Raw genomic sequence first — 21,314 nt, 5'->3', positions numbered from 1 at the left:
TCATCAGAGTTTATGACACCCGTCGTCAGGTTTTTTTTAATAACAGCACATTTAAAAACTTTACATAAAGATTGTTCAAGTCTTAGTTGTCATAAAGAAATCTAAAGGGAAGACTATAAGAAACCAAGTCAAGTAGACAAGCGTTTTAAAAAGGCGCTAGCCAAACTCTTCCGAAGTTATGGGTTCTGAAGTTATGGATCAAAAGCAGTTTAAAAAGATGATGTCTGCTTTTAATACAAACAAAGACAAATTCTACGATTCAAGTACAGCGCATCTTTCAGTGGCACAGCAGTGCTGTGGCGTTCCTGTCCAGGAAGGGGTAGTCACTGTGGATCTCTTTCAGGTCACGTCAGCCAGCTCTCAGAGCCTGAGGGGCGTTTCTCTCAGCCTCACCACCCTGAAGGCTTCATCTGGATGCACTCTGCAGGGTTCAGGAGACACAGGCTGAGATAAACTGAGGCTGGAGTTCACTGTGTCACAACCTGATCTCTCAGCCAGAACCGGCAGGACAGTAGCTATCCAGCAAGGTGTGGGAAGCTAGAATTGCTTTTGTACATGATTGATGGTTACAATGGAGTTATACTGGGCCATATTCACACGCCATTTGCTGCTGTACTAAGTTAACACCAGTTATTTTCTAAAATGAAAGCATTGATGTTAAAAGCTCTAAATGAATACATCAGGCATGTAAATACCTATGTGCACCTAAGTTGAGTCTTGCAAGTTCTGCAACGTTAGCAGTTTGTTTTTTGTTTTACAAAAATGGTGCATACCTAGCACAGTAGACAATGTTTGGTTAATATGGCTTGCTGTGCACCATCCTGTGCATTTTAATGTGTAATTCAATTGTAATAATGGCACTTAAATAAAAAAAAAAATATTCAAACTTTCTTGCTTTCTTTTTTATGTTATATTAATATATTTTTAAAGATTACTGTGCAGGACACTCAGGTAAGAGAAGTGTACTAGTGTTAGTAGACTGATCTGAGATACCTGGACTTGGCTGGACCTCCTGTGATGTCAACGTCTGTCTCGATCAGTACATAGTCCTGGAAAACAAGACGGGGAACACAGCTTCAAAGACAGAGTGGTTCAGTATCCATGCAGTAGCAGTCTAGCTGCCTGTTTGCACCTGTCCCTATGCGAGCATGAGAATGCAAGCTAGGGATAATGATGCACTGAGCAGGCAAGAGTTGCATCCGAAACAGTAGGAGCTTACCTTGAGAATCTGGATCTGAGTATTAACGAGGTTAATCTTTTTAATGGCAGGGAGAGGGAATCCTTCTTTCAGGAGCTCTGTGGAACCAAAGAGCTGGTTAAAGTTTTCAAGGGAATATGCTTAAAGCCGAGGTCAAGGGGCAGCGCCGTGACTGGACCTGTGAATCTGCTGCCTTAACTTGGTATAAGTGATGTGTGTTCAGTTTGTAGTTAATATTAAATCAATAGAACTGCGATTAGAGGGCAGTAGAGTCTGGTAGTTGAAGGCATTGGGAGGGTATGCTAATGGGAACGTCAACTAATGCCAAATACTCAGGGTTTTACTGTAGTTCGAAAGTGGTAAACTGTGCCTTTAGAACATTTTGAAACTGATTTACAGATGGATTCACCTTTTCAATGTCTTGCTTTCCTTCCGTTTTTCTTTTTGTAAAGCTACATTCTATTGGAATCTTTATTGGACATCTGGCTGTGTCCGGCAATAGAGCTTACTGAAAGTTCTGAGGTCTGTAATAAGCATGCTGTTGATAAAGCGAGTAGGGAGCGGGGAGCTTAGGAAAGACGTAGGTTCTTACCATTAACCTTGGGCAGCACCACAGATTTCAAAGCCTGCTGAAGCACAGTCTGCAGGGAATGAATCTGAAAACAGAAAAGATCACAGTGGTGGTTGCAAGAGTGTCTGGTGAACTCACGCTGGCACATTTAAAGACAGCCTGCTTTACCTGGAAAGGCCCCACGTAGCTCTTCTGCAAGAACAATTCCACTCTGTTGAAGTAAAGCATGTTTAGACTCGGTCTTGTTTGCTGTAAAATATTTCTGCTATTAACAAAACCAGCATTTGGAAAAGCAGTAGAAGGAGCTTTAGCTTATAGCAGCGGTGCACAGCAAGGGTAATACCAGTCCACCAAATCCTGAACTACTGAATTGGAGTAATGAGCAGGTAGCAAGCGGGCTGAGAAAGCTAGGGCAGGGATGAAAATAAGACCCCCATTCCATAGCAGATTGATCCAGTCCTAGTTTTACTTATTAGTAAGACAAACTTGAGCTTGTTACCTATACACTGGGGCTAATCATTTACAAATATTTAAAACCTGGAATGGGTGAAACTGCTATGCAATAGGAGTCTTACTTCCACCCCAGTGTAGGGGAATGCTAACAAAGGCCTGCTTCTTTCCTAGTAAAGAATGTGAGAAAAGCTTATAGGGTGGAAATTCACCCAGTAACTTAGGTAAACAAGGAGTGGCAGGGGGTGTACTCACCTGTTCAGAGTTACAGATCCAACCAGTTTCTTCCCTGAAATAAGCAGGTTGGCACTGGTGCTGGCTTCCTGCAGAAGACAAACTGACCCTTATTGTAGTTGAAAAGGAACTAATCCTGCCTGCAAGCTGGTGTGATTTGTTAATGTAGTAAGATAAGAAGATTAAATTTCTTTTTTATACTGCATGTCCCTTAAACTGGGAGCTCACATTTAAACGAAGGAGCATTTTCATAACTTCTTATGGACTGGTGTTGTTGGTTTGTTTCCAAGTTGTGTAGGGAAACTGGTCCTGTTATTTCCAGCAATGCTAAGAGGACCATCGCGTACACTTACTATATCAAAAATGAAGAGGGGCGCTAGGGTGGAGTCGGGTTTGATGACGTAGACAGAGAAGGATCCCATCACCTCAACTGTGATGTTGCCGGGCTGCATGGTTACATGTGGCTGTTTGGTGGCTTGTACAGTGAGCTTCACTGACATGGTAGGATAGGATTGCGCAATCTGGAATGTTAAAATACAAAGAGCTGTGGCAGACCATAATACTGTCCCCTGGAACATCACTGTTCATCTCAAAGGGTATTTTAATAATTAAAACAAAGGAGTCAGTTGCCTGGCAACATCTGGTGCCAAGGTTTTGTCAGGTGAAAAGAGATGATTTTTTGACTGGAGTAACAGGTTGCGGTGGGGTGGTGAAATTTCCAATTGGGATTTTTTTTCAAACTGGGGGCAAAATACTTTCTTTTTCATTCATTATTACGTTTTTTTCTTCATTTAAAAAAAAAAAGGAAATGTGAGCTGATTTACCTGAGGGATGAAAATTCCAAATGTTTGGGTGTTCAGTCTAAGAGGGGATGATTCTGGAATCTGGGGGGGTGGAGCAAAACAGACGATTACCAAACCTGTTCATGCTAAATTACAATGCTGACAGCAAGAAGCGAGGGCATTCGAAATATCCAGCAGAGATATCAAATAACAGGGCAGTATTATTAATGAGTTGTTTTCTCAGCATCTACAGTATAATGTAGAATACAGTAGAATTACATCCACACTGAGAGGGCTCTTAACAAAGGATACCATCAGTGCTGTTGAGCGCTGCAGCCTTGTACACAAAGCCAGCACAGGTCACTAATGAGATATTCAGAAGTGCAATCAAAGCACATTTTTTCTTTATAGGATATTTCTATAATGAGTTTGACATTAAAAGAACACAATGCAATATATTACTGCCATCAAAAAGAAGCAATGTGAATCCCAATAAACCCACAATGGGAGGGTTGATGACCAACCATGTCATCTGTAACGTTGATGTGGAGCGCTCCTGCGCTGTAGTATACAAAGCCAGCAGAATTCAGAGTGAACTCAGACACCCCGACGTACAGCATCCTGCTGGCCTGCTCGGGGAGGGAGAAGGGGGGCGCGGTGAAGGGGGGTTCACGGTGCTGCCCGATGTTATAGAACTCACCCTAGAGAGAGAGAGAGAGAGAGAGAGAGAGAGAGAGAGAGAGAGAGAGAGAGAGAGAGAGAGAGAGGAACTTCTATCATTATCCACTCTGGAAGATATATAACTTTCTGAAACAAGTATTTCATAAATCAAATAAATTGAAAATGTTCTATCATACATTTAGTGGCATATTATCAAATTACCAGCTACTTTACTGGAGGGCAACCCTATATTGTATTCAAACGAGCTGTAGAAAACACTGCTATCTTCACCTTGTGTGTCATGAGCTAGCCCTTTTTAAAAGGCTGTACCTGTGCACTCAACAGCGGATGAATCAATACAGCAGTTGTGGTAGAACGTGTAGTTGCAGAAAGTTTAAACTTGCAAGACCAGATGTGGAGGTACAAACCTTCCCGTCGACAGTAACTTGGCTATGATTTGCTAATCTGTTGCTTTTCCTGACTTCCCTCTATGTAAAAATTAAGTTCTCTGGATCAGTTTGAGTGCATCTCAGATCTCAGCTGAAATTGCAAACTAGCAGGGCACACCTTCAAGTCCAAGTCAATGTAGTTCTTTGTGATCACAGGGGGAGAAACCAAGGAATATTCAACTTCTGAGTACCGATCAACCTTCGCCAGCACTAGATGACAAAAAATTGAACATTTTCAAAGCAAGTACCTTCTCCCACATCATCGCCTTAATATTATACAATGGCAAGGTTCCAAAACTCTTCCAGATTTTTCGAGGGGAAGTTGCCCATTCATTTACACAGTTTTTAGTCAAGAATATTTCTGTAGTCTGCTATGTTTCGTAAAGTGTTATAATACATATACATCCAGTACAAATAGACCCATACGTACCATTTAAAGTTTTCAGCTGAGGATTAAGTCCACTGATAGCATCAGAGACCAAGGGACAAATCTGGACAGATACAAACAATGAGCGGGGAATGAGAAATAATCAGTCAGCATCTTGTCGAAACTTTTGGTTTGTAACTCGGCATGTAAATGATAACTACACAGCTGCATGTGTAATTGAAGTGTGATTAATGGCAAGTTCCCTATTAAACTTTGGGATTACCTTGTCACTGAATGCTTTGTGAAGGGATTTCTCAATTAAATTTGAGAACAGGTTGTACATCCAGCTGGACAAGCAAGACAAACAAGATGTTAGTGGAACTAGAAACACATTTTTTTCTATCGATGGATTCGTGTACGGATGTCGCGCTGCCAAAATGAAAAAAAAAAAAAAATTCCAATGTTTTTGTTTGTACTTATTTCATTGGATACCCACCAATCAACCCCACTAATCTTTTGAGGACATTCCAACAATTCAAGTTCTATACAGTGGGTTCACTTTGTCATGTGGGTGTTCCTACAGTCTTCCACTCCTAAATTCCCACTTGTTTTAGTTTCATCAAACTGGTAGTGCTGTTGTGGAGCAGCAGCATTCTAGACCAGCTCTAGTGTGCCCAGGCTAGGGCTCTCTCACTGGATTACCTTGACTGGCTATGGAACTTGATTTTCACTTCTTTGATGCTGGTAGAGCAGCTGGCACTCGACACTGTGGGACGTCTCGTCTCGTCACAGGACAATCCAATACCTGCCGAAACTGTCAGGCCACTAACTGACAGATCGAAGGAGCCGTTGTCTTTACTGCATGCAGAAGAGGGAAGAAATCAGCTGTGTTCAATATCAGTAGAGATATTTAACCCTGCCATTTTCTTGCAATGAGTACAGTATATGAGAACTGCTAATTCATCAGCGAATCACTTATTCGCTAAGTCAAATGTACTATACCTGTATGCAGCAATAATGTAAAATAAGGATTTAGGATTAAAACACTTCAGAACTCTTGCAAGCCTACCCCTGCTGTCCCCTTTCAACTTTGTATTGATTATTATTTATTTTATCGGTAATCAACTCTGCTTTGCTACAGAAGCACTTAATCCATTTTTAATAAATAAAAACCTTTATTAGGTACTTTATTGATCATGGATTTGAACATACATGCTGAAATTTATCATAACAGGAAACACTACCAATGACAAGTTAAACTTACATGACCGTTTGATATTTTACTTGCCAGTTCCCCTTGATCCTAATGTAGGCATTGCCTATAGATAAGACAACCCCAGTGCCTGGAGATAGCCTGACTGCTGACTGGGGAAGATTGACACTTACAATCTGCATCCTGGAGAACAGAGTAGGGTGTGTGTTAGTGTCCAACGCATTAAAAACAAAAAAAACAAAACAAAAAAAAAAACATCTATTGTTAAATAATGTGGCTTTATTAGGGCCATCATATCACCAACCCCCAACTTACCCCAGAGAGCCAAATGATACTGTGGATACTCACTCTGTCAAGCTGTACTTCACGTTGTCAATTAGCGGCACTTTCTCCATCCCCGACATGTCAGGGATTTTAATGGACTTCAAATTCTGCTGCAAACCAACCATGCCTATCTGCCACCCTGAGGGGTCACAATGAAAGCAGCTCCAGACAATGGCAATAATTGTTTTGTGTCATCATGTGTTACCATGCTGCATTGAGCTTCAGCTATGCTTTGCTACTGTACATTCAGCTATGCTTTTTCCACTGTGAACTTACCATACGCCAGTCCATTCTGTGTGATCCTCACAATGATACCAGGGTTTGTGCAGAGCGACCCAGGGCAGAGGGCTAGGAAACCCAAGAGCCACCAAGGGAACATTATGACCTCACAGCACAGGTGCATTCAAATATCACTGCAATCAGAAACCCGCAAATGCATTGTTCATTATACATTATTTATTGTAACTCTACCCAACAAAACATTACAGTAGTGTCTGTATATTTTGATCTAATGCTTATTTTTATATGCGCAATGTAAGTTGAGAGAGGTGAAAACATGAAACAAAAGGCATTTTCAGTATGGTAAAGATTACTATTCAAAGAACAACTCCTTAATCTGAACAGGCTCTAATTATTGATCTATAGTGCAATAATTGAAAACAATCTTGTAAAAACTCACACAGGGTTATGTTCAGACTCTCCTGCAGGTATCTTCCACCGTCAATATCTTGTCTGTAGAAATCGCAGAACAACTAGTCCTTGTAATAAATGCTATTTTATAACGAACCTCTTCTGGTTGAGGAAATGTCACAATTTCGGAAAGAAGGTGACCGTCCTAGATATTGCTTGATATGCCAGTCACGCGGTATTATTTCACAAGCAGCCAACTGCCTTTTTTTTTTTTTTTTTAAATTGGTCGTTGCCAATTTTAATTTTTTCTCCCAATTTGAAATGGCCAATTATTATTTATTTATGCTCGGCTCACAGCTACTACACATGCTGTCCTCCGAAGCGTTTGCCGTCAGCCGACCGCTTCTTTACACACTGCGGATTCACCAAGCAGCCACCCAGGAGCTTCAGCATAGGAGGGCAACACAGCTCCCGGGCAGCTAACAGGCAAGCCTGCAGGCGCCCGGCCAGACTACAGGGGTCGCTGGTGCGCGATGAGCCGATGACACCCTGCCGACGTTGTAGCTCTGGTTGGCTGCATGGTGAGTCTGCAGTGAGTAATGATGCAGGCGGCTGACGGCACACGCTTCGGAGGACAGGGGTGGTAGCGGTGATCTGAGCCTAAAACACATGATTAAACTGGGGAGAAAAAAATAGAAAAATAATAATTGACGATGACTTAATTAAAAATAAACAAATAAATAAAAAATAAAGTATATGAACATGATTTAGATCTTTTATTTAACATCATGCAATCAAAGAAACTATATAATGATACCACAGAAGTCTGCTGGAAAACGTAATAGTAGAGCAGTATTTTGTGTTAGATTTCAAAATGTCACATTTTTCAATTTTAATATTCAAGTATATGGAAAATTAATTCATAATTCAATGTGGCATGTAATTCAATATGTTAACATAACATTATTCAGCATTGACTTTATGAAGCAAAATGAGTTAATTCTATAGGGAGGTGCAAAAGCTTTGTCCATAGCTGTGTATACATTCATTTTAGAAATGTAGCTGCTGTATTTCCAGCTGCTTATGTTTGGTTTTACCCTTTTGTACTATTGCTTCTTTCTATACTCTGTGGTCATGGGAACAGGATATGATGTGTAGGACATTGCTGAAACTTTAACAGCGATTGGTTGATTTCACATTCCATACTTCTAGCTTTACATTAGCACTATGACAACTGAAAGACAGAATGCTACACTTTCACATCAGAAATGTGCCCTTTTGCAAAGTCATAATCCCTTTGTAAAATATAATGAAACCTACAATCTTTCTTCTAAAAAAATCCACCTTTAACTAATCCAGAGACCCTGGTCTTGAAAGCTTGTATTTATTTTTCTACATGCACACTATGTTGGTCCAAAAAAGGTATCAACATTGTTGTTTTCTTTTTCTTCTTTTTAACTAATTATAAATTACAAAGCATGTGTTAAAACAAAGGTTATTTATTAGTGCATTTGATTGAAAGCTGATTGTTCCAACTGTAGTGGATTAGAAGCTGTTAAAACGAATCTGCATGAAGATGTGAGCAGTTTCTAAGCAGTGTTAAAGGTTTCGATTCAGGCAAGGGTTTTATTTCATCAGTGCTTTCTGTCACAGTAAAACAACCGTAGATAAGAGACTGAAGTCATTTTTTATTTAATTTTTTTTAAAAAGGAAGATCAAGGTTAATCTAAATCTAAATGACGCTTAAATAAAAATAACAAATAAGATCAAGAAGAAAAAAAAAGAAGCAATGGATTTTGTAGTCACTGCAAATGTGACTGCTAGAGCTGACAACTCTATAAGGAGTGGAGCAACCCTGGACCAAACCAGACGCAAGTTCATGGTTATTTAGCCCTCGGACGTCAGCGTCAGCTGTCTTCTCCGTTTACTGCTTGTCCTTGACGGTTAATGGCTCCACGCTTTTGGCTTTATTGCAATCAGAGGATCTTTACTAGCAGCCCCGATTCATTCTGCTGATTAACCTGGCAGGGAGCGACACTCTCCTAACTGTCACCTCGGTGCCCTCTGTGCTTCACTGCCTGATCAACCAACACACGATCCTGCTCAGGTTCTGGTGCCAGGTGGAGTTCTTCATCGGAACCATCTGCATATTTAACACCATGTCCACCTTGACCCTCATGGCAGTGGAAAGGTACCTGTACATATGTCATGCCATTCATTACCTCAGGGTGCTGACCCCCAGGAGGGTGAAGCTGAGCCTGCTCATCGTGTGGCTGCTGGCTAGGGCCATGTGCAACACTTACATCCTCCTCCTCAACGTAGGAAGTGTATCTCCAGAAGCAGCCATCATGGGTTTACTCTGCAAGTTCGATGTCTTGGAAAAGCAGATGGGGTTCCCCCCAGCAGCGACGGCCTTCAGAAAAGCCTGGGGCCTCGCGTCTGTTGTGATGTCACTCACTGCATACGTCCTTTCCTCCTTCAAGGTGTACCGGGAAACCAGGAACACTGTGGAACCTTTCAGTCGCACCAACGGGAGGGCGCACAACACTGGCATTTTCTACAGGGCCATGTTTGTCCTGCAGGTTATCTCGTATTGGCTGAGGTCCATCACAGACTTTCTGTTGGAGCTGGACCCTGAAGCGATGAGAGCACAGACTGCCACGACCGGGCTTCATTTTATACTGCTGGTATTGATAACAGTGCCCCCCTGCATCAATCCCATCATCTACAGCTTCAAAAACAGGGAGGTGAGCAATTCCTCTGATAGCTTGCAGGTTTCGTTGACCTTCCACTTGCCGGTGCCATGGTGGTGGGGTGAGACAATTAATTTGTTTAAAACGGGTCACCCCACTGATGCAGAGGGACAGGCTGGGGGGTAACAACTTGTAGCAGAAGAGATTTTTGGGTTTGATGTCTATTGGTTTTATGATCTAGGGCTCCCAAGCAAAGTGAAGGCCCAGTTGGTTTGGTCCAGAAAAGATTAAAAAAAAAACAGTAATATTACACTACGAAAAAATCAGTGCATTCAAAGAAAAAACATGTTACAATTTGTATTTTCAGATCTAAAATGTGACCTATATACAGGGCTCCCTCTTTTCACTATCTGACTGAGAATATACAGGGAGTTAGTGAAGAGCGCTTACCTATATACAGTACAGTAAAGTACAGCACTCTATTTAGTGTCAATATGGCTAAACAGTGAACTATTGAATCATGACAAATCAAGGGGGCTCTGTATACTAATCCTCTCACCAACAACAGGACTTTGTAGTAACGTTTACTACATGTCAGCTGACTGTTACACCAATTGTGAAGCTATTGTGTAAACCATGGTAAACTGTACTGTAGTGTAATGATACCATGTGGCTAGATGGATTGGGGCTGATGATATTGCTTTGATACGTTAGTATTTATAAAATGTCCCTCTGGTGGTAACAAGTTCATTGAGCAACGAAGAGCATTGTATTAAAAGGGAGCTTTATGATTATATTAAAATAAATCTTTTAGTTTGCCAAGTAGGAAAGGCTAGTGGTTTACAGTTGATAGATATGAATGGTACGACACAGGTCCAGTTTGCTTTGCAAAACTATGTTTTTTTTTTTAGCGTGAAATATGTACATTCTTAACAACATGTGCAATATCCACATTAAAGAGGATGATTCTAATACTGTCCTTGTACTCGTGTATATAAACAAGAAGTGATGATCCTTCCCCCACATTTCATATTACATTCCTTATGAGAAAAGAACAGTTGTGTCTTGTGAGTGTCTCTTCCTGAACACCGGTACATTAGTAAATTATAAGAAATGTCCACAGCTTTTTGAAGATGAGAATATAATCGTTTTTAAAGCTGAATCTGTTTTAAAAGTTTTTTCTAATTAATGTATAACTAAATACTAGTTTATTGCAGTAGGAATTAGGTACAAATAAACAAAGAAAGCCCACAATTTTGTATGATAATAAAACTCCAATCCCCATGTTAAAAGATGCAATATGATTATCAAAAGCCAACAATAAAATCACAGTATTCCATGCTTTCAATTGACTCAATGCTAGGCTCAATGAAGAATAAGAAGCACTGTGATGAAACGGGCTACTCGTAGCTCCCAGCCATAAGTTGCTATTGAAGGAGCCTCCACTGTTTTAAATGCAGGTTCGGCTAATGGAAATTAACAATCAATTGCTCTCCGTGAACCCGGAGCCACAGGCTGAGACAATCAAAGAAGCGTGAACATTGTGAAAATGCTTTCTGAAAAGCATTAGGCCTCTAAAACATCAGCATCTATGTGATTTAGTATAGCAGTCTTCAAAAACAATGCTGCTTAAAATAATGGCTAAGAACGAGCTGTGAGCTGCGTACAGCTGCTCAAGGAAAGCTAGCGGCTTTCAACTGACTTTTTCAGGATGAATTAGTTATCCCAGGGTAGGCTTTCTGTAGAGTAACTTCTTGTTGAAAGAGTAACTGTGAAGTCCTACATTAAGCTGGCAGGTAAAAGCACAGACAGTTTGGTAAATACTTTACAGCATGGTCAGCTTTTCGAAGGGATTTAATATAAGTCAATAGGAACCCATGTGGCAATTCATAAATGTTCACTGCAGTTTTCAGAGTGGTTCCTATACAATAGCCTTGCCAATGTAACCCACTCAGAAAGCACACATATACTGTACCTTCCAGAGCCTCCTAGCCATGTACTTCCTGAGCAAGATCTGTGATTTGAGGCAGATGTTGCTGTGCATGGCTTTCTGTCCTATATTGTTTAACCAGGGATGCTTCAGACACTGTGCTGCACTGTGACGCTCGCTACAACACAAAAAAAATACGAGAAAACACTAGGGAGGGTTTATTGAGCAGGGCTATCAAAGTATTGTACCTCCGCTCACCAATACTGTAGAAGTCACATACTTCATTAATACCAATTAAAGGCTCAATACAGATTACAGTGTGTAGAGTATCTGGTATGGGGGTTGCTCAAACTGTATCACAAGAAACATCCTACACACAGCGCATTCACAAAATCAAGCACTGTACTCAAGAGCTACAACTGAGCTAGGGTTTGCTCCTGCTTTAGACTGGTGCTGCTTATTTTATGCACAGGATGACATCACAATTAAATGTACTTGGATTTTGACAATTCCTTAATGCAGATTGGTTGATAATGATATTCTTCTATTCATAGTAAAGGAAATTGAGCACTTGTTTATACATTATGCATTACTAGTATGCTTCTTATAAAGGGCTGCTGGTACTCTGTACAGTAGTTTTGAAATATAATCCTAATTTAGATGAAGATGGGTACTATTCCTAAGCACAAGCGTGCTGTGAAATGCAAGTTTGTAGTTTTATGTAACATTGATGTTACAAGGCTTGTTACAAGGTCAAATGGAAATGTATAATATCAACGTGTTGAATGTCTTTTCTTAGGGTTCATTTTAGATTTGTGACGCATTGAATAATGACTCACAATTTGCTTCCATTGTGTTTCATACATTTCATCAATTCAATTAAAACCTGTATCAATACTAATCTAAACAAGGAGACATCTGTTCCTTGTAGCTGGTAAATTAATCTATTGCAGCCCCTACCCCCTGTGTTCACTGCATAGCCCCTTCAGGCTCTGTGTGCACAGGTGTGCTCTGTTAAGTTTACCTATCAATGTATCTATTTTATAATGCATAATGTGTTTTTTCTTAAATCAAAGTTATGACAGGGCAGCTTCTCAACTCCATAGAGTTCACACAAACCTTTTTAAAATTTCTATAAATGTAATTTAAAAAATCATGACCGAAGGTAAAATAGTTGAGTCGTGCTGTTTAGCTTTGTCGTGATGATTCCTGCTATTTTGATGAGTTGTTTTGAATTAAATGATTTTCATTGTCTCCACCTGAATCATCTGGTCAACCTTCATCCAGTGGACCATTCTGTTATCTGGTCAACCTATTATGATCAATTATGATAACCACATCACATAAAAGCAGCCTCTAAATCATAGTACGTTTGAAGGCGAGGACACTGAGACATGAGCATGAACTTCACTAAGAGAAAGAGCAGCTCTTCCCATTAAGGGCAGCTGGAGCTCACTGTAAGGAAGGACGACGTGGGGAAGCTTCCATTGACTGCCCTGCTGTATCTGCACTCTGTATTTAAATACAGGACTTCAGTGAGGGTGCGTTCAACCTGACATCATCCACAAGAATAATGCATCGAACCCCGCACCCGCTCACCTCTTCTCCTTGATGAGCAGGTTGGAGATGAAGTCCCGTCCCTCCTCTGAGACATGTTCGAAGGCTTCCTCGTCGAAGTACCAGTTAACAGCCAGCACGTTGCTAAGGGTCTGACTGTCATCGTCTCTGAGGAACGGGGAGAGGCCACTCAACCTGAAGGAGCACAGTGAGCAAGGGCCGGTCACATGTACAGCAAGTCTTTATCATTGTACTGATTCAAAACTGTACCTACAGCATATATGAAATGACACCAAGCAACCACATGTCCGTCGGGAAAGACACAAAATCAAAGTTCACAATCTCGGGAGCCAGGAACTCGGGGATCCCAAAAGAGACCCTCAGCTTCTCTCTGGGCTTGTGCCTGCTGGAGGGGAGGGAGGGAAAAGGAAGTCAAGGGGTGGGGACTCCCCACTGAACAGCAGGGGTGTTCCATTCAATCGAAATGAGTGTTTAGACAAGCATTGCATGAAATGTATTCAGAGATGAGTATCAAACACAATATATACATTACCAAAAAGATATCATTTAAAAAAATAAATAAAAAAGTGAAGCTCCCTGGTTTTTAGCTAAAATATAGAACATATTCTTTATATTGAAATATATCATGTTTTATAAAGTGTGGGATACAGACTTCGTCTATATTCCTTTGCTGTAATAAATGCCATTTGACTACCTAAATCCATGCTCCTCTGACAATTACAGAAATCATAGTTTTGCTTGTGTAATCCTGGTTTTGTTTTTAATTTCACATGTCATTACACAGAATTGCATTATCTATAATATTTTCTTTACAGAATTATAAAGCAAGCAGAGAAAAGCAGTGCCCAATCTGCTACCCATTTTAACAACGAAGTATTCAGATGATTCCAGTTTCCATGTGTGCCATCTCCAGTTTGCCAGGTCTCTGGTTTCATTGTTTCAATTCTGACATCGTTGTGGGGCTGGGTTATGTTTAGTAACACACACACACACACATTGCTTTAATGAGGACCTACCTCCTGGCCAGCCCAAAGTCAATGATTTTCACCTGGTGACCTGTCCGGTTCACACACAGGATATTCTCAGGCTGTGGAAGATAATAAGATGAATGTGATGTCACCATGAACGTGATGTCACCTCCATTCTAAACTTTATTTATTTCCTTCTTAGAAGTCATGAAGATTCCACTGCTAACACGACAACCGTCATGCTCAAAAAGGAGGAAGTGACAAGCAAGGTGAAGAATGGAGGTACACATCAAGCTGAAAAAATATCATGAAAACATGAAACAAGAACAGTGCTGGGGAACTAGGGACAAATGCACCGACATGCACCCAGAACGACTAGAACCATGGCACATAGACACTGTTACAGCTGATTCAGGTAAAGGTTTAGTGCACGACTCTCTTGTGTTTTTAATTCACAACAGTACTCATTACCTTCAAGTCTAAGTGCAGGACATACATCTGGTGCATGTAGTGGATTCCCTCACAGATTTGCTTCACAAAGACCATGGCGTCCACCTCTGTCAGGTGGTAGTTATCATCAATAATCCTCTCAAAGAGCTCTCCTCCGTCCACACTGCAGAGAGGTATGCTATTTGTATGCACTGTGCTATTTGTGTTCTTACAAAGACAAGGCATGTTCAAATGGAATGCTAATGTGGAGAAGACTGGACCCATGATCAAGCTGTCCGTTGTGTAAGAGGGCTGCCTTATAACGAGGGAGCATTTTATTAAAATCACAGAGATCACCGTCCATAGCCATGTCATTCTAAGTAGTCCTTTAAGTGGTTTTAATAATTAATAATGGCAGTTTTATTAAAAAAACCTCATAAAAGTCAAAGCTTGGAAAATCAAGACAACTCAGCAAACATAAATGGCATGCATGAGTGGCTATTGGGATGGGTGCCCCTGTATCCACAGCTTTGGGGTGCAATCTGTCAGACACTTACTACTCCATGACGAGCACCACTTCGTTCTTGCCCTCGAAGGCGTCGTACAGCTGGATCACATTGGCATGGCTCAGCTGGTTCATCACCTGCACCTCATTACGCACCACTTCCTGTTTTGGTGAAAAACAAGTGGGCACAAGGGACACGACAGAGAAAACCCTTAGAAATGTTCCCCACAGTAAAAGCATAGCTGAGTGTAATGAAGCACAGTGAAAGCATGGTAAAGCACAGGGAAGCATATTAATAAACATGGCAAAGCATGGTAAACTACGGTAAATGCATAATCATGGGGGAAAGGATGTGCAAGCTGTAAAGATACTGCATAAACTTTTGTAAGGGAATGTTTGCAAGAAATAAATTGCTAGTAAACATGAATTTGGCCCATATTTTTCTTGATTTAATCATGCTGGCCTAATTCTGTGACTGGCACTGACGGTAGACACATCGCTGTTCTGTATGTATTTACCTTTTCTCTGGGATTTCGGACTTTGATGATTTTAGCAGCAAGCTTTAATCCGGAGGTTTTCTCTGTGCACCTGTGCACCTGGCCAAACCTTCCGCTAAAACATGAAACAAATACATGTTTAAAAGTCAACCAAATGATCATAAAATGCTTATGAAATTAAGAAAATGAAGTTTGAATTTTACAGCTGCGATCAGCATGCAAGGTTTGGGCTCTAGGTCAGTTTGTGTTAACTGGGTTTGGGTTCAATATCACTTCTTTACTTTATGTAGCCACCTGGTATCAGCATGTTAATAAAGCTGAAAGTCTATAAACTGAAAAGAAAGGACTGTTAAAAACCTTCACCTTACCCTCCCAGTACCTCCTTGGTGTTGATGTTGAAGAAAGTGGAGGGCAAGGCTGGCCTCAGAGCCACAAAGCGATGTGCAAACGAGGCAGGTTGTGGAGGACTGTCATCTGGAAAAGGGATTAAAGCACAAAAACTCAGCACTGCCACGGCAAAACCTTTGGGTAAACCTGTCTTCGTGCTGAACAAAGATACTTCAGATCGATAATAGATTTTTTGAATTTGAAAAGTGTCTCTTCCATATATATATATACAACTTTCCAGAGAATACAATTTTATTTTGCATGGATGTAAAATCCTTGTATCCAAGTGTCCCTTGAGAAAAAAGATATATATATATATATATATATATATATATATATATATATATATATATATATATATATATATATATATAGATATAATAGATGTGGAAGAGACACTGTCCTTTGTTCTCATTATTTACAATGTTTGCATTCTCTTCGATTCTGCTTGCTGCCTGGGCAGTAGTCCTGGATTAATTTGTATGCTCACAGAGAGCCAATTGCATGGTAAATCTGCTGATAAACACCACTGACCTAGGCAGCAATGTCAGAACTGCTGCACCAGGAAGGAATGTCACATGTAATGCAGTCGACAGCCCACAGAATTTCTATTCCACGAGGATACCGGTATATAAAACCAGCCAGATTTCAATAAAGGGCAAACAAGACGGGCATCTTGGAAAAAACTTCATTTCAGTTTACAGAAAATTGTAATATTTGTTTTAATAAGAGGCAAGGTATAGGTCATCTGCAGAAAATTAAACAGTGGGTTATCAACAACCCTCAATTCTGAGAAGGAATTACCCTGGCTACCTCTCATGCAAGTCGTACTCCAATCAATCAATCAATCATTCAGCAACACAGGTAAGGGGATCCCTGCTTGAAACCCACTAACATCATCCAAGTTGTTTTTTCTTTTTTTCCCCAGAAGGTTACAGAGTAAATGTTAGATTTAACAAATTTTTTCAGTGGGTTGCTTCTTTCAATTACAGTTGGTATTTAGTTTTAACCATTTAAAATGCTCCTTTCTTTAGCGTCATCATCCTTTCAAAGCTGAACTGGGGAAGAAGGCTTCCTCAGAGAAGACTGTGTAATTGATCTAATTTTAATTTTTTAATTAAAAAGTGAGCTTGTGTATGACCTAAAGCACACTAACAGTCCAGTCTGTGATCTACAGCCTATAACATGCATCTCTGTACCTCTGCATGATAACAGTCCAGTCTGTGATCTAGTCTATAGCATGCATCTCTGTACCTCTGCATGATAACAGTGCATTCTGTGATCAACACAGCCTATAACATGCATCTCTGTACCTCTGCAGGGAGACAGGACAGCTCTGCATATGCCTGAGAGCTGGACCATCAGTCAAAGGTGGTTTAAGTAACTGGTTCTCCATGACCTTCACAAAAACTGTGTTCTGAACATTATCTGCAGTGGCAGCATTCATGAGCTTTGCAGTTCCAGCAGCTTGTTGGCCCGGATTATCTAGCGGTGTGCAGGTTTTACTCGGGTTGAATTCCCCCGTGTTCTTCCTGTACTTCAATTTAACAGCCTCCCGCTTGGAAAGCGGCTGATCTTCTTTGCCATCCTTCGCTGCTTCGGTGAACTCCACTTTCTCCGTGGCTTTACTCTTCATCTCCTGTGATTTACTTTCTCCAGACTTGGAAGCAGCAACGTTCAGTGCTGTTGATGCTGCTGCTGCCTGTACTTGTCTTCCAGTATCAGCTGCCTGGTTGGACTTGAGGAGGCTCTTGTCTCCTGGGGGAGAGGTCTGGGGTCTCCCAGCAGCAGGCGTTTCTGCCTGGGCAGGGGTTTGGGGCTTGGCTTTGATCAGACCATGAGTCTCTTTCTTCTCAGGCAGTTTGAGCTGAGCTTGTACAGCTGCCTGGCCAGAGCCTGTGGCTTTACCTCCTCCAGGTAAACTTAGGGAGCCTGGTATTGAAGGGAAATTAAAAACTATTTAAAATCATACATGCCATGGTACACAATATCACCCTGTTTGCATGGCAAATTTGAAGCTTACCATGCTTTTCAATGCAATTGCTATTGGCCACACCTCTATGTGCATTACCATAGTTAATTGTTACACTTTTGGTCACTGCTGCTGTCTTCCAGGACACACAAGTGTCAGCAGGTTTTTATTTGTGGTGTGTCCTGACCAAGATAGCATGTTTTTTAACTTACTGGAACACATGTCCAGCAAGTTCAAGCAAATGCATTCATAACCAATCACAAGCTGATCACAATGATCTAGATGTGGATACTATGAACTTGTATCAATGAACCTCCATGCCAAGTTTCATCACAATTGAATGGCATCTTATTATGTATGTGTGACAGACGTACACCTCCACTATATTCCAGTCTCCAGGGACATGCAACCCCCAGGCGGGATATAGGCATCCTGCAGCCCTGAACCTTATTAATCCCCAAGCAGCTTGCATGCAAATTAAAAATGGAATCAGACTTGGCAAGACGACAAATTTTCCATAACACTGCTAAATATAGGAGCACTTAACATTTTGAGGGCAAGATGGTCAACAGAAAGGGATGTTTTTACACCTATGCCTTACAACAGTAACAATGCACAAACTTGTTTTGCCTTACCTTTCCTGTGCGTCTTTTTCACACCCTTTGAGCTTGGCTACAACTTAATTTCTTTATCACTAGGCTTGCTGTTACCTTCCTAAATAGAAAAAAATGACACCCATAAAAAGGTTTTACAATCTTTAATAAGCCCTTGGTTCTGTGGGCATTTAGAACTCCCCACAGCTCTCTATGCTGGTTAACGTGTCACTTTTATGTATATCTATTGTTTCATACTGTACACACAACCAAATTGATTACTGATCATTTTCTTTTTTGTTCTTTATGGCAGAAAAGGGTGCAGTGGAGCAACACCTTAGTCTCTAGTCCCCAAGAATTAGGCGTAAAATATTAATTAAACAAATATTAAGCAAAACACACACTCACAAACCCCCTTACTTTTTTGTTCCTATCTTCCCCTTTTTCTGCTGCAACCAAACCTGAGGGTTTCTCTCCTGGCTTGCCTGTGCCCAGCAGTGTTGAGGGTGACTCTGTCTTTTTGGGTGCTGTGCTCATCTGGGGGAGCAAGGTTCCATCTTTAGCCCCCCCAGGCGCCCCAGCCAGAGTCTCCACCAACAACCCCAGGGCACTCTGTATCCCAAGCACCAGACTCTCCAAGTTCTCCAGACGCTGGTTCTGCTGCTCATAAGTAGACGCTATGGAGGAGAACATCGTGGCCAAATCCTGGCACAGTAGCTTGCACTCGCACTGCCCCGTCCCCCGAGATGATGACTCAACAAATTCATAGGTCATTGCTTCCCCTTGGGTTTGAGGCTCCCCAGGGTCTCTCAGCAGCTTCTCTTGCCCTTGTAAGAGCTTGTCCACTTTGAGTCCAAGGCAGTCCAATTTGACCTTCATCACGTCTGTTCTGCTATCTACCTGACAGTTCCTATAGTGGAGAGTGAGCCATTGCACTATGTTGTTGGTGAAACAAAGACAGGCAGGCAGCTGTCGCTTTTACAACTCAAGGGTATTGTACAGCATGAATGTAGGTCACTACGTCAACAGAGCAGTGATGGTGCTTATTGTTGGCCAGTAGGTCAGATTCTAGTGCTATAAACTACAGCGCTGCTCCAAACATAGGAGAGCAAGACCTTACTAGTCCCTGACAGAGGTATTTTTGGCAGCCAGGGACACATTCTTTCTTGCACTGGAGGATGCACGCCACCGATAAGAAGCCATCACTCACAGCGTGCCAGGACCATGGAAATGGGCAGCTGGGAATAATCTCCCTGGGCTTGCTTCCTTGTTTTAAACATGATCAGAATGTAGACAAAGTGGGTTTTGTTTAGGTCCGTCACCTCTGACCACACTTGAGTAAAGATACTTCTGCCTGTGCCTATCCACTACTAGTCAATTATTTTATTTTAAAATGTAATGTCTTCGGTCTCTCAGGACTATGTCGATTGTGTTGAAACGTGTGGTGGTTTTATGATGGGGATCATTTGACATTCGGCTCACCAAGCTCCCTAACATGCAGAGGTGTTTCAAATGATATATACACTGAACAAAAATATAAACACAGCATGCAACAATTTCAAAGATTTTACAGAGTTACAGTTAATATATGGAAATCAGTCAATTGAAATAAATTCATTAGGCCCTAATCTATGGATTTCACATGACTGGGAATACAGATATGCATCTGTTGGTCACACATACATAAAAAAAAAGGTAGGGGCGTGGATAAGAAAACCAGTCAGTATCTGGTGTGACCACCATTTGCTTCATGCAGCGCGACAAATGTCATTTGCATAGAGTTGATCAGGCTGTTGATTGTGGCCTGTGGAATGTTGTCCCACTCCTCTTCAATGGCTGTGCGAAGTTGCTGGATATTGGCGGGAACTGGAACACGCTGTCGTACACGTCGATGCAGAGCATCCCAAACATGCTCAATGGGTGACATGTCTGGTGAGTATGTAGGCCATGGAAGAACTGGGACATTTTCAGCTTCCAGGAATTGTGTACAGATCCTTGCGACATGGGGCCGTGCATTATCATGCTGAAACATGAGCTGATGGCGGCAGATGAATGGCACGACAATGGACCTCAGGATCTTTTCACGGTATCTCTGTGCGTTCAAATTGCCATCGGTAAAATGCAATTGTGTTCGTTGTCCGTAGCTTATGCCTGCCCATACCATAACCCCACCGCCACCATGGGGCACTCTGTTCACAACGTTGACATCAGCAAATCGCTCGCCCACACGACGCCATACATGCAGTCTGCCACCTGCCCGGTACAGTTGAAACCGGGATTCATCCATGAAGAACACTTCTCCAGTGTGCCAGTGGTCATCGAAGGTGAGCATTTGCCCAGTGAAGTCAATTACGACGTCAAACTGCAGTCAGGTCAAGACCCTGGTGAGGACGAGCACACAGATGAGCTTCCCTGAGACTGTTTCTGACAGTTTCTGCAGAAATTCTTCGATTGTGCAAACCCAATTTCATCAGCTGTCCGAGTGGCTGGTCTCAGACGATCCTGCAGGTGAAGAAGCTGGATGTGGAGGTCCTGGGATGGAGTGGTTACATGTGGTCTACGGTTGTTAGGCCGGTTGGACATTCCTGCAGTCAGCATGCCAATTGCATGCTCCCTCAAAACCTGAGACATCTGTCATTGTGTTGTGTGACAAAACTGCACATTTTAGAGTGGCCTTTTATTGTCCCCAGCACAAGGTGCACCTGTGTAATGATCATGCTGTTTAATCAGCTTCTTGATATGCCACACCTGTCAGGTGGATGGATTATCTTGGCAAAGGAGAAATGCTCACTAACAGGGATGTAAACAAATCTGTGCACAAAATTTGAGAGAAATAAGCTTTTTGTGCGTATGGAAAATTTCTGGGATCATTTATTTCAGCTCA

General features: G+C 41.5%; 2 protein-coding genes across 2 annotated transcripts; both read right to left on the bottom strand.

Moving 5' to 3' along the window:
• Positions 1 to 3: 3 nt before the first annotated feature.
• Positions 4 to 7,068, bottom strand: LOC121319394 (bactericidal permeability-increasing protein-like). The gene is made up of 17 exons (XM_041256793.1): positions 6,928 to 7,068; positions 6,525 to 6,661; positions 6,273 to 6,387; positions 5,976 to 6,107; positions 5,414 to 5,569; positions 4,995 to 5,058; positions 4,775 to 4,835; positions 4,463 to 4,554; positions 3,760 to 3,936; positions 3,278 to 3,337; positions 2,807 to 2,974; positions 2,475 to 2,542; positions 1,938 to 1,980; positions 1,791 to 1,854; positions 1,220 to 1,296; positions 994 to 1,049; positions 4 to 421 (listed from the first exon to the last, which is right to left on the bottom strand). The coding sequence occupies exons 2-17, from the start codon at positions 6,649 to 6,651 to the stop codon at positions 361 to 363; spliced, it is 1,521 nt and encodes a 506-aa protein (XP_041112727.1). The 5' UTR covers positions 6,652 to 6,661; positions 6,928 to 7,068; the 3' UTR covers positions 4 to 360.
• Positions 7,069 to 8,551: 1,483 nt separating this feature from the next.
• Positions 8,552 to 18,593, bottom strand: LOC121319393 (myosin light chain kinase 2, skeletal/cardiac muscle-like). The gene is made up of 10 exons (XM_041256792.1): positions 18,473 to 18,593; positions 17,179 to 17,797; positions 15,847 to 15,952; positions 15,500 to 15,593; positions 15,034 to 15,143; positions 14,519 to 14,660; positions 14,096 to 14,166; positions 13,333 to 13,461; positions 13,101 to 13,253; positions 8,552 to 11,679 (listed from the first exon to the last, which is right to left on the bottom strand). Exons 2-10 carry the CDS (start codon positions 17,225 to 17,227, stop codon positions 11,523 to 11,525), a joined length of 1,011 nt encoding a protein of 336 aa, XP_041112726.1. The 5' UTR covers positions 17,228 to 17,797; positions 18,473 to 18,593; the 3' UTR covers positions 8,552 to 11,522.
• Between the last annotated feature and the right edge of the window lie 2,721 nt (positions 18,594 to 21,314).

The sequence above is a fragment of the Polyodon spathula genome, chromosome 8, assembly GCF_017654505.1.
Source record: "Polyodon spathula isolate WHYD16114869_AA chromosome 8, ASM1765450v1, whole genome shotgun sequence".
In the NCBI taxonomy this organism is placed as follows: domain Eukaryota; kingdom Metazoa; phylum Chordata; class Actinopteri; order Acipenseriformes; family Polyodontidae; genus Polyodon; species Polyodon spathula.
Note: the sequence above shows the minus strand (reverse complement) of the source record. Positions and strands in the feature narration are given on the sequence as shown.